Source organism: Blennius ocellaris (genome assembly GCF_963422515.1).
Source record: "Blennius ocellaris genome assembly, chromosome: 17".
Classification (NCBI taxonomy): Eukaryota; Metazoa; Chordata; class Actinopteri; order Blenniiformes; family Blenniidae; genus Blennius; species Blennius ocellaris.
Window position 1 is genome coordinate 9843286 of NC_137666.1, and position 13247 is coordinate 9856532.

The 13247-nt window shown below is 40.3% G+C and overlaps 1 protein-coding gene across 1 annotated transcript; it reads left to right on the plus strand.

Annotated features, from left to right (window-relative positions):
* The first annotated feature begins 2655 nt into the window (after positions 1-2655).
* LOC308142706 (programmed cell death protein 10) lies at positions 2656-12757 on the plus strand. Its single transcript, XM_080513233.1, has 8 exons — positions 2656-2770; positions 3980-4192; positions 4788-4841; positions 7814-7931; positions 9027-9153; positions 9843-9921; positions 10030-10112; positions 11861-12757. Exons 2-8 carry the CDS (start codon positions 4103-4105, stop codon positions 11940-11942), a joined length of 633 nt encoding a protein of 210 aa, XP_080369359.1. The 5' UTR covers positions 2656-2770; positions 3980-4102; the 3' UTR covers positions 11943-12757.
* The last annotated feature ends 490 nt before the right edge of the window (positions 12758-13247 follow it).

A 13247-nucleotide genomic window follows, 5' to 3' on the forward strand; every position in this document is an offset into this window, starting at 1 on the left:
GTTTGTGCGGCACAGGTTTAAGACGCATAATTCCAAAGGATTAGCAATCAAGTGTAAAACTTGACTTTAGTAATTTTACATCTCAGGCTAATTCTGGTGACGTGAAATTAAAGGATTATATTACTCAGTTCATTCATTATACGTGTGGAACATTTTCAAATAGCTGAAAGTTAGAAGTAGAACTCAGGACAGCGTGCTGTGCATATTGGACATAAAAGGGAAAAGTATAAAGGTGCAGAGTCTGCCCCAACATATCCGCTAACTTTATGGCAGTTGTGCACAAGCTTTAATGATACTTTAATGTGATTAGCGCTACAGAATGGTTCTTGTTGTCTTCACAGGGAATTCAGTATAGTGCATGTTTTTTTTTAATTGTTGTTCTCAATTTAAAAGAACATATTTATAACTTTTAATCTGCATTAGATTGCCAGCTTGATTAGTGGTTACAGATTAACCCATTGCCTAACATATTGTGGCATCTCTGTTGATATTCCGATATATAATGGGAGAAACATGATTACCAAAAAACTGCCTATGCATCTTTTAAATGGGTGAATGTGTTAACCTGCATTTTAACTAATGAGAAACAGAAACAATTTCATCTTCTATGACAATTTTACAAATCAATTGGTTCATATATCTGCTTGTTAATGTGTCTAAGGGTTTCATTGACATCTCCGACCCTTCAAACATTCACTCCACAGATAACTCACTGGACAATCTGCAAGATGACCTTTACATTTCTCTAAAATAAAGCCCTCAACTCTGTGACATGTTCAGCAAAGTGCTGTCATTAGACAATTTGAGCAAAGAACACCACTCAGCGATTAACTAAGAAAGTTCAAGATGTCCCAAAGGGTGAAAATCTGTGGACAATTTAGAGCGAGACACCACTTCTCTCTTAGGTAACTGCAACACAGGCTGCTCAAGCCAACACTACTCTTTGTTTGATTCTGCAATATTTTCTTTATTTATCAAGGTATCAGGTTTTCTCCGCTATTTTGTACATTAGAGGTTACTTGAGCATGAAATTACATTTTAAAAGGCTTTACCCCATCCACTGAGATCCAAAAACACAGCAAATATATGAACAGATGAGAGTGTTTTGTCCTTTTAAAGAGCCATTTGACTCATTTAGAGTCACTCATATACACTGAGATGACAGGTTAATTTTTTTTAAATAATGATAATAGTTGTAAAAGAGACTAACATAACTATACTTTGAGTCTCAGTTATCATTAAATGTCCCACAATATACACATTTACATTACTCTCATTGATTCTTGATATGGTTTCAATGAATCCTATTATTATCATCTTAGAGGCTGAGGAGAAAACTAGTTTTGAAAGTGTTCTTGCAGAAACAATTATAGGACAAAATACTAGGCATTGTAATTGATGAATGTTTTGTGCAGATTGCAAAAAAAACAAAAAAACAAAAACATCATGTAAAACATTTAAAGAGCCTCAGGCAAAGCTGTTAAGAATCCACAGTTGTAGTTTAAGTTCACAGCATATCCACAACACTAAGAGATAAAGCAATGATTATCAGATATTTCTTTGTTATTTTATCATCACATTCAGTCACATTGAATGAAATGATCAAACATATATACATTTATTACATTTCCGCACTTGTGTTCATCCATACTTTATCACAATCGGAAAAAAATCTATGGAATTCTTTAACATCAGCTTTGAAGTCATCTACATTTTTAAAAATACATCTAAAACAGTATCTCTTATCAAAATACACTCATGTGTAAGGACTATATTTTGCATTATGCATGTCTTTGATGTAGTTGATGTTGTATTGTGTTGTATTGTTGTACAGTGCATGGTTTAATGGCTTGCTATGGTGATGAGGACGACGTCTGTCCTCGTCTGTACAAACATTTGTTATTCAAATTTTCTGTGTCGTTCTTTCTGTCATTATTTTCACAGATAAATAAAAGGAAAAAAGAAAACAAATAGGACCTGGTCTGAAAAAAACAAACAAACAATTAATGTATGATTTTGTAAGCAGAAAAATCCATACAAAAGCAATCCAGCACACCAACCAACAAGCAAATTATAAAATTTTCAATGAAAGCATTGATTTTTAACAGATTTCTTAACAGTCGTGGACACAACACGTCCCTGAAACCTGAACTGAAATTTCCATGAAAGCTATCTACCTCATTGCGAGCAAGCGACCCTCAAAACCATGCTATCAAGGTTAATTTGTAAAAACACGCAAAATGCAACAGCTATAAGAAAAGGTTTTTGGACATTTCACAGCATTTTGCACCAGAAAGTAGCATTGGAATTAGCTTTATATTCAGATGGTGAATGATTTTCTGTAGTAATTGTTTGATGTTGTGACAATATAGACATTTTCATCACGTATATTCTGCACTGTACCAAAAACTAAATTCACGTTTAAAGGTTATTATGGCACTATTATACCAGTTCAACCCACTCAAGTGGAAACTGTGATTATAAACTATTTTGAATTGCTGATAGATCACAGAATATTCATACTGAATAGAAAAAAAATGTCAAAAAAAAAAAAAAAGCCCTTAACAGATAAATGTAACTCTCTATCTGACGTCACGCTCACGGCGCCTCTCTCGCTCTCTGATTGGAGACGCTGTGTTTACGTAGCAACGGTCCGGAAGATGTCGCTCGGGCCAGTCCTAAAAAACTTCCGCCTTAAGTTGTAAAGAAAACACAGCGGCTAAAAGGCAATCGACGGCGTAACCGGCTCATTTAAGAAGTCAGACCCAAGGTAGATACAAGTACGCATTTGACACACGTACGGGAATTGACGTATTGGTCCGGAAGCTGCGTGTTGGAATGTTTTACCTCATTGTTCCAATTACAGGCGCGAGCACGAAAGCTGCGCCGCTGCTAGCAGCTCGCTGCCATCGAGTCCCTCGTCTATAGGCCTCGGGAGGACAATCGAGATAAATATATAACTTCCCCTTTGTCCGTTTAGATTTGGATTCTGAATTTCGACGGATTCTTCCGCCTGATAAAAAACGACTGCCCCGGTTTGGCGATCCGTCGGCTACACAGTTAGCCGTGTAGCAGTTACCTGGGGCTGCAACCAGTTAGCTGCTTTCACACTCAAGTTAGCATCCATCGCGTCAAGACACCTCTGTTAGGAAGTAGATGCTTTCTTACATTATAGATATGTTTTTGCATCCTTGAGTGGGTCATGAGTGGATCGAGTATCTGTAGTGGCTATTCGTTTTCTCGTCTCGATATGAAAGCGAGGTACACTGCCAAGCAATTTGTTTAAAGCTATTTCTTCAAGCCAATTGTCTACAGTTGTATTTCTTGTGTTAGGATGGTGTGTTCGTCCTTGTATTTGAGTTGCTCTTTGATCCTTGAAGCCTCGGTGTCACCACCAGCCAGGTAACCCATAACGGAGCCACTCCCCTCCTCCAAGTTAAACAAACCAACAGGTTATCTGTACACGTTGCTGAACAAGTGCAGCACAGCCCGAGCTCATCGTTATCTGTGTACATCTGTGTTGATGGGGTGCAAGGAACGAATGCTGATTAGTTGGCTCAACACAGTCTGGACTAATCTGAACAAGAAACTCATCTATAAAGGTGAATAACTTTCAGTGAGGTTCACTGCTTAAATTCAAAGTGTCAGCTTATGTAAAAATACTTGTCTTGGTACTCTTCCACATTTATCATGTTGGCTGTTGTCGCTGCTCAGAATCCATTGGGATCACTCTCGCATAAAGCATCATGTCAGTGATTAAACACCTGTGACTGGATGCTGAAATATTGAATATATTATTGACCCTGACAAACGACAGGAGATGTGAGTCACTCGCATTGTAGTCACTTCATGCTCCACTTCATCAGGCTGGGCGTCACTGCAAACAGTCAAGTGACAAAGATTCGAGAATCTTATCTTGACCCTTCTTTTTCTGCGTCTCTTTCATGTCTGGTTAAAAAAAAATAAAATGTGTTTGCAGGCTCTTGTCGCTCTGGAGCTGGTGTGGTTTCGAGAGCGCGTGTGAGTGGTTGAGTGTGTGTGAGCGTGTGTGAGCTGCAGTTTCCTCCTCACCGTTTCAACAAGCGCTGCTCCTCCCTGGAGGATGACAATGGAGGAGATGAAGAATGAAGCGGAGACAAACTCCATGGTATCCATGACGCTGTACGCCGTGATGTACCCAGTTTTCAATGAGGTAAAGCGTCCCGTGTGGACGAGAAGAGGCTTGTGTGTCATATTTATATGTATAAGTGTAGTCCATTTGGGGATTACTTGATTAAATAGCAAGAAAGTACAGAGGCTGTGTGAGACACAGGGAAGAAACACATTTTTGTAGCAATTTATTGTAACCTAATTTGACTGATTGGCCAAATAGCAGGTGAGACCTGTGAGATGGAGTTCATATGGCAGGAGCTAATGTGATTCAGTGTGATTTACATTTATATGACATTTATTAAAGTGTATTTTTCTGACACCCAAAACACCAAGTTGATTAAAAACTACAGTATTGTGTAAGCATTTCTCACAGGAAACTGACGGGTTCGCTGAATTGGAAAATCAGAAACCTGGAAACCATTTCCCATGTTATTTTCCATGTAAAATGAAAAAGTAGAGCCGGGGGTGGGGGGTGGCATTTGCTGCTTTGACAACGCAGTTGAATCTAACCTGGCAAGCGGGTTGCCTTTTTAAAAATGCTCCATCTTGTCGCCAGCTGCTGAGAAGCACAGAGGTAACCCCAGCACGTCCAAGGTTTGACATTGATGTTTCTTCCTTTTTTTCTGTTTCATCAGCTGGAAAGGATCAACCTATCAGGAGCTCAGACACTGAGAGCAGCCTTCATAAAGGTAGGAGTGAAATATAAAGCAACTAGATTTTAGGACTTTGTGTATTTTTAATTTTTTTTTCAATCTTTCAATCTGTTTTGAATCAAAGCTGCGTTCCAGTCGCCTGACACCGGTTGAATGCTTTTACGGTTTGTTTGATGCTCTGTATGATGACATTATGACAGGCACCATGTTTCAAATGTGAATATTACTGAAAGTTCTTGACAAATTGCGAGCAAAACCCCCTCCAGGTTTTACTTTATGTAGACGTAACGTGGATCAATTCAGTTATCAATCTTCTTTAACCACTTTATTCAGGCCGAGGCTCCATGTGCTGGACCTAATCTCTGCTGATGTTGGGCAAAGGGCACGAGTCACCCGCGAAAATCCTCCATGTAAACGTACAATGTAGTTTCATGAGTGATCATGGGTGGATGGAGATACAGAAAGCTTTTCTTTTTTTTTCTTCTTTTTTTAGCATTTTTATTTGATTCTTTATAATTGTAGCATATACATCATTTAAATACATATACATTATCTTAAAATATCTCTTAAGATCAGATTAAAAAAAAGGTTTGCTTAACCAGAGAACATAGTTGTGATTTAAAAAAAAAAAGAAATAAGATTGCGACAGAGTGTTCATAACAGCATCAGCCTGATTCCTGAGATCTGCTTGTTTTAACTGCATGTTTACTGATCTGTTGTGTTGTGAGAAGCAGGACGGCGAGCTGCACTCGGCATCGGCTTTACAGCAGCGAAACTCAAACTGTGATCGCCTGATGTCATGCTAGAAATGTTGATCGTTATTGATAAGCTGAGGTGATAGCTGGGGCGAAATACAAATGTGTTTTCGGTGCCCTGTTTGTCCCTCAATGTGTTTTGTACCTTGAATTGTATCCATCCAGGTAAAGTTATGTTATCGAGCAGGATCTATACATTTAAAAGTCACGGCCAGATTACTTTTAGAACTATCCAATTGCCTTCTGCAAAAGGTTTATCATTTGAAGTACTCAGCAGCTTCCTGAGCGTGCTTTGGGAATTGTCTTCACATAACTCATGGGAACAAGAGGCTGTCGCCACAAATTAATAAAATAAAGTTGTTTTGACTTTCAGTTGAGAGATGAATGCAATGTTCTCATTAGAAAGCGGCCGGCTTTACTATTGGCTTTGGTTTAAAGACTTGCTGTGGATGTGAACGCTGACTGCCGGTGGAAATTTAGCCCTAAATTGCCTGGTTGTCAAGGCGTCACTGACAGCAAAAGCTGCTTCAGATTTTCTCAATACTCCATCATGCAGCTGCCATCTCGAGTTAAAATGGGTATTTGTTTCTGTTTTTCTTTTTGCGATAAATATATATATATATATATATATATATAAAAAAAACAAGATTATGTTAAAATCACAGTGTTGTTTTTCTTGCTACTTTACTGGAACCAGGTGTTACTGGGATAGACGGTTTGTAAAAATTTTTTTTCTTGATTTCCTTCTCTGTGGCCAATATATATATATATATATATATATATATATATATAAAAAAGAAAAAAGTAATAGAGTCTTCAATCATATCACTGTCTTTTAACTTTCTAGAACATGAATGCACAGTACCTGAAAATTTCAGCATGTTGCAATATGTAGATATGCGTTTCCCTCTTGTCGATTATGATCAATTTGCGCAACCTTAGCACGGGCCAGATAAAATCACAAACCTTGCGAGAATAAGGGAAGTTGAAATCACCTTTACCTCGGCGTTTTTCATCAAGCCAGATTGTCGGCCAGTGTGTCATCTTGCCGGCAAAACGACAGCATAAAGAATTTAAATTAATTATCCCTAACCATCGTTTGAACTCTCTTTCGGTACCCTTCAATTTTCCCAGGAGGAAGGTGCAATCTCAGATCTCAGCTGCCGCAGTATTTCTCGTCCTCGTGTGGTTTGAGGACGCATGGTTTTGCATGATTTTCTTTTAGTCGGCAGCGGGCACATTTTTCTCTCAAACACAGTATGGCTTTCATGCTTCAGCCGTTTAGCAGGCGATAAGGTCGCTATCGGTCACTGATCTGTCGGTTTGGGTCTCGGTGCGGCGGTATGTCCACTATTACAACGGCAGTGTGATCTTCTAGGAACAAATTGGAGATAACAGTGACTTTGAAGGGAAAAAAAAAAAAAAAAAACCCGAGCATTTTTTAAAATTTTCTCCATCCTGGCCACCGGATTAGAGAGAAAATTCGTAAAGGGGACGTGCACTAGTATTGTAAAGCACAGTGTCTTCTCGGTAGTGCATATAAAATACTCAGTGTTCCAGCTTTATCTTTTTGTTATTGGATATATATTAGGCTTTCATGATGTTCATTAGACTCCAGCGCTTCAATGCTCGTGATTGATATTCAAATGGATTACGTCGGTAGCTATCAGAAGCGCAGATATTCAGATTGGTGCGCTGATTCCGTCGGCGCGACCGTCTGCATTCATCAGGTGCTGACTTTTGTTAATGCCTTATAGGCTGCCCTGATTGCGGCGGAGTAACAAGAGCGCGGTGGTCATAGATTGGCTCCATACTGCAACAGATGAGTAGCTGCGTTCGGCGCGCGCGTGGCGATGAAATATTAATGAAGCGGCTTTGTTGTTATACAAACTAAAGGGAGATGTGATCACCTTACAGTTGCTTTTCTGTGACATTTGTGGGTCTTTTGTCCGCTCGTCCCTCTGATCGGGCCCTCTGCTGCCCCCGCTGCTTCCCCGCTGGCCGTACTTTAAGGTTGAATTATTCAGGAGGAGAGCTTTTCTGTATTCGTCTGAACTGCTCACAGCGGACACCTGACATTCTATGAAGTTCTAGCTTTGTGCGCCGAAGCTCCAGCTAAGCCTCCTCTTGCCGTTATTGGAGAAGACAAGCTGAGCTCTTGCAACATCCCCCCCCCCCCGCCCCTCTCTCTCTCTCTCTTATGCGACACCTTTCTCTCTCCCCTCATCCATCATCCGTCTCTCGTTTTGTCAGGCGGAGAGGGAGAACCCTGGCCTGACCCAGGACATCATAATGAAGATCTTGGAGAAGAAGAACGTGCAGATCAACTTCACTGAATCCCTACTGCGCATGGCAGCCGACGATGTGGAAGGTGAGTCCACCAGGGAAGAGGCGGCGGTGAGGAGGAGGAGGAGATGTGGTGGAGATTTCCCCGAGATCGAGGCGCGTGCAGGATATTAGACATTCAGCTCCAGTGAGGAGAGCTGAAAGTCTGAAACACAAGCAATGCAGAGTTTGATGTGAAATTCTAATAGATTTGGATTATCTAAAAAAAAAAAAAAAAGATAATTCGATGTTCAAAGTGCATTGGCTTATTGATGGACATTTTGTCCCCTATTTTCCAATACAATACTCAAAACTTGGTTCGTTCCACATGATTCTTTATGCAGATCGACTGTATTGTATATATGTAAAACACAGACTAGAGAAAAAAAGTGATGGATTCAGGAGTTAATCTAGATGTTACATGGCTCCAGATCAGAAATGGAACAACTAAAAGGTCACCAGATATAATCCCAGTGTTAAATCTTGTGATTCTTTCAAGGACATCATAACTAAAAAGTAGTGCTGTCAATCGAAAAAAAAAGTTACCGAATTAATGGCCCAATTTTCTGTGCTTAATTGCATCTCATCGCATTGTTTTTCTACTGAAGACTGAAACTTGTAATGGATATTTATTGAGGGAAAGCCGTGGAATTAATGTCGACTCAACATACAGAGCTGATATTTAACTTCAAAAGATATTTTTATAACATCCTTTTAGCTTTTGGTGAAACCGTTCCTCTCCGAGATTAATTAATAAACGTCTAACATAAGTCATAAGAGTGCAGGTCCACCGCTTTGAGAATTAGAATATTTCTAGAAACAAAATTGTAAACTTATCACATGAGCCAAGTGGCAATAATATAATACGCACATGTGCGCATGCGTTACTTCTGTGGTCGTTCAATTCGGCTTCACAAAGTAAAGCTGATGACTTTCACTTTCTCAATCAACGGTCAGGTAACCTTTTAAAGTGAAACTTTCTGCCTTAATATTATTTCACTCGATATTGTGCTTCTCTGTAGTCACGGTGCCGCACCTGTACGCCTCTCCTGCACTCTGACCTAACAGAGTATCTAAATGAAGTCTCTTTGAATCTTCTGAAATTGAACCCCTTTTTTTTTGTCTTTTTCCCCTCCTCCAGAGTTCATGATTGACCGACCCGAGCAGGAGTTCCAGGACCTAAACGAGAAGGCCAGAGCTCTGAAACACATCCTCAGCAAAATCCCAGACGAGATCAATGACAGAGTACGCTTCCTACAAACTATCAAGTGAGTGCGAGCGGCAGAACACACACTCACTGCTGTTTTTAAAACGCGAGCGGCGTACACCGAGACAGAGCGCTTCACATAACGATCATCTCTCCTATGGAATGCGGAGCTCAGGCTCCCAGTGACTTTAATCTTTGCAGGACTTTCCAGTGATCACGCCAGTTCAGAAACCACACACCACCCGTGGGAGAATTCTTTTTTCTTTTTTTTTTTTTTACTTGCAGTTCCAACTTTTAGTATTTATTGATCTGAGCGTGTTCCTGATACTACAGATACTCGTATGGCGAAAAGCTCAGCAAACACATCCACAATCGTCGGGTATTAGAAAGGCCCGCAGGAAATTAATTTTTGTTTGTTGTATTTACATATTGTTCGCGTTGCATTTAAAAGCCAGTCATTATATGCGAATAACGCCTCTGCCAGGGTTTACTGCCGTGGGTGTTTTGTTGTGATGTGACTTTAGAAAGGTGAGATAACGCCACACGCGCTCAGACAATATCCTCGACAGGCGCGTCCATCGCGTTTTATTTGCTCTGGGAAATGTCAGATCGTTGGTTTCGGAAAGTGACAGACAGTGGTTGAGACGGACGGTCTCGATTGCCCACGAACGTGCGTGACGCAGTATGGATCGCGTACCCGTCGGCTTGAATTTGTCCTTTGAAGTCATTGGTTCTGATTTGGGTTTGCAGAGACATCGCCAGCGCCATAAAAGAACTCCTGGACACAGTCAACAACGTCATTAAGAAATATCAGTACCAGAATCGCAGAGTGAGTAACGGAAGCCTGCACATGCAATTTTTTTTGGTTTCTTTCATGTTTTCCCCCCAATTTCTTATAGTTTTTTTTTTCTTCTTCTTCTTTTCTTTGCTCAATCAGGCCCTGGAGCACCAGAAAAAGGAGTTTGTGAAGTACTCCAAAAGTTTCAGTGACACCCTCAAAACATACTTCAAAGACGGAAAGTAAGTGTAACCATGACGACACGCATCTGAATGTGTTCCATCATTAGAGTCAAAGGTCGGGGAGTTTTTAATGGTTGTCTTCATTAGAGGCGGCTGACCAAGCTGGTGTGAACTTTTTTTTTACATTGCAGGTGACCTTTCGATGACTTAACTCTGCGTTCGTCCGACGAGAACACGAGCACATTACAAGGCTCATATTTTGAAGATTTTGGCGATCAAATCTCACTTTCACCTAGAACAATGAGACTTGCAATTTTTCCCAAAACTTTACCAAAAATCTAGTTTTATTTACCGTCTCCAGTTATCATCACTGCCATGCTCCGGGTTAAGCCTTCGTTCAGACATTTTGAATGGCTTATTAACAAAATCTCCAACCCCCCCTTGAGATTTGACTGTTCCGCTAGTCTCTGATGCCCTTCTGATACAATTTTCCTTACTCATTTTCAGGACATGAGAACTTGTCTTGTGTTCAGATCAATACAGTAAACAAGCAAGTCAAGCAAAGAAATAAGCCTCCAGCAGAATCTCAGTTGTTTTTATAAGTTGGATTCATCAGCGAGGATGTATTACAGTGTTTAGATGTAATGGGACACTAGAAACATGAAAATGGAATCGGTGTTTTGAGGTTAATGCCAAATAATTGCTGCTTTTGAATGAATACAAGAAAGTGACTAGTTTTACTGTGGCATTTCATTCCCAATGATGTAATTGCATTGGTTTTGGGCTCATTATACAAACTGAGGAATATCAAGGCAGCACTGAAATATCTCAAATGTCTATTAATTCAAATAAACTTAATTTATGGCAATTATATTGCAGGTTAATGCAATTCGAAGTGCATAACAAATGACGGAAAGTCGAGATACAAGAATAGCCAAAAACTATAAAAAGTGTTAACTTTTACGTGGTCTTATTCATCTGTGAGAACAAACTGTCACACACCGGTGCAGACGTTGATGCGTTTTTCCCAGGGACACTAAAAGATGACCCACTCAACTGAGCCACAGCTTTGAAATGTAAAAGATACAGTTCTAATAGAGGGTCGTCAGTTATTTTTCACTTTAATTCAGTAATTTCATCAATTCAATTCAACTTTATTTATTTCGCACCACATACAACACTAGTCATTTCTAGGTGCTTTTAACGGAGAGAAACCGACAACTACATATGAGCAGGAAATAAGCGACGGTGAAAAGGGAAAAAAAAAACTATTTCTAACAGGATGAAACCTTTGCGGAGCCAGAGGTGGCGGCTCTCTGCTATTCCGGTTGGCATGAGTGGGAGAGAGGTAGAGAAAAGGACAGGAACCAACAGTTAATCCATTTTCTGGAAATTGGTTCTGGGCCCGCAGACTGTGAGGACGGCGACCGTACGCGTCCCACGCGCCGCCAGTTGTCTCGGTTTGATTTAGAAATCGCACACGAATCAACAAAAAAGTGACCGAGGCCAGCGGGGTGAGCCTGTGAGCTCCACGTCGAGTTTTAGCTTTCGCCCTCGTTGCATGCCGAACGTTAAACCGTCGTCCCACGTTGTACCTCGAGCTCTCCCGAGCGCTCGGGCCGGGAATGTTTGCCGCGCCCCAGCTGGTCATTTCACAAAACCTGTGGTCAGACTTTGAATGTCCCCGTGACACAGATTTGTTTTTTGTTGAATTCATTTCGATTCCCCCGTTGATACACTTTGGGTTTTGTTTTTTTTTTGCAAAACCGCGCCTGTTTCCTCACCTTGTCCTTCTCTTTGTTCTCCAGGGCAATAAATGTCTTCATCAGTGCAAACCGGCTCATCCACCAAACCAACCTCATACTGCAGACCTTCAAAACCGTGGCCTAGCCCCCCCACCCCCACCACCCCTCCGACCCCTGAGATCATGTAGTTCCCCCTCCCTGTCCCGCGGGGAGCAACTGCCAGAACGGCGGAAGCTTGAAGAGCGCCTCACCCATATATGTAAATTAGAGTTGATTTTAGGGTTGGGGTCCATTTTTATTGGAGTCGAGATTCTAGATTCCAGTTCAAAAAGACTGAAAAGTGCCATTAGTTTTTTTTTCAATGAGGATTTTCCAGTCTTGAAATGGAACTGAATGGGCCCAAAGTCTTGGTTAATCGATTTTATTTGGACAGTTTTAATTTATAACCCCGGTCTTGTTGGGAGGTGTGGAGGCGAGGCGTTTATTACAGACTAATTGCCATTTTTCTAATATATTCATGTTGATCATTTTACTTTTAGCTTTTCAGTCACCTGAGACCAAACTCTGTAGGAGTGAGTCTCAGTCGTCTTTACTGGTTTTCTCTTCTCGCCTCCTCTCTTTTTTTTTTTTTTTCTTTTTTTTTTGTGTGTGTGCGTCATTTTGCCATGGTCTGTATGCCCAGGTTTGACAAACGCGCCGGGCTGCAGGTGAAACAGTCGCGAGGAGAGGAATCTGTGTTGGACATTTGAGAGGCAGACTCAGATTTCGTTTCTCTTTATTATCAGAAGACAGAAAGCCAAATGACTTCCAGCACAGTGTGCGCCTTACCAAGTCCTGTAACATTCCCTCCTCTCAGAGTGTAATGAAGTGGAGCCAGTCCCTGCTGTTGGGGGATGTAGAGAGAGAAATGAAAAGTTCTGTATTTAACTGATATCTGGTTGCAAATGTTCAATAAATAGTTTCCAAATGATGATGCTTTTTTTAAATGTGTCCGAGTCCAATGTGTGTGGGAACGCCTGTTTAATTGATAAGGCGGTGAAGTATATATTGTTACTAGTTTGTGTAATCTGATCATGTCGAAGGTTTATGGAACATGAGTAATGACTGTCAATTAAAGTTAAATCGCTCATACCACATAATGTATACAATGTGGAATTAAGATTCCACAGCACTTTATAGAAATGAAAAAATGTATTCCATTTAAAGAAATGTTGATAATTAGTATTTTTAATGACCAACAATGGATTTATTTCTCTTGTCTATTAAAAAAAAAAAAAGACATTTTGATATTTATTATAGTTAAGAGTGAAGCCTGGTTTGGAGGTGTGTCATACATCTATCAGGCATTTTGCAACATCAGAAACATGGATCTTTCTGAGCAGAGCTGGAGACCCTGTTTCTTTTAAAACTATATTCTTTCTGATATATTCAACAAAGGATGAAAAACCTT

Bases quoted from the DNA above. Each gene is read 5' to 3' on its own strand.
- LOC308142706 (XM_080513233.1), top strand. From the start codon at position 4,103: ATGACAATGGAGGAGATGAAGAATGAAGCGGAGACAAACTCCATGGTA. The intron at 7,932-9,026 runs GTGAGTCCACCA...CCCCTCCTCCAG, and splicing joins GGCAGCCGACGATGTGGAAG to AGTTCATGATTGACCGACCC. The intron at 9,922-10,029 runs GTGAGTAACGGA...TTGCTCAATCAG, and splicing joins ATCAGTACCAGAATCGCAGA to GCCCTGGAGCACCAGAAAAA.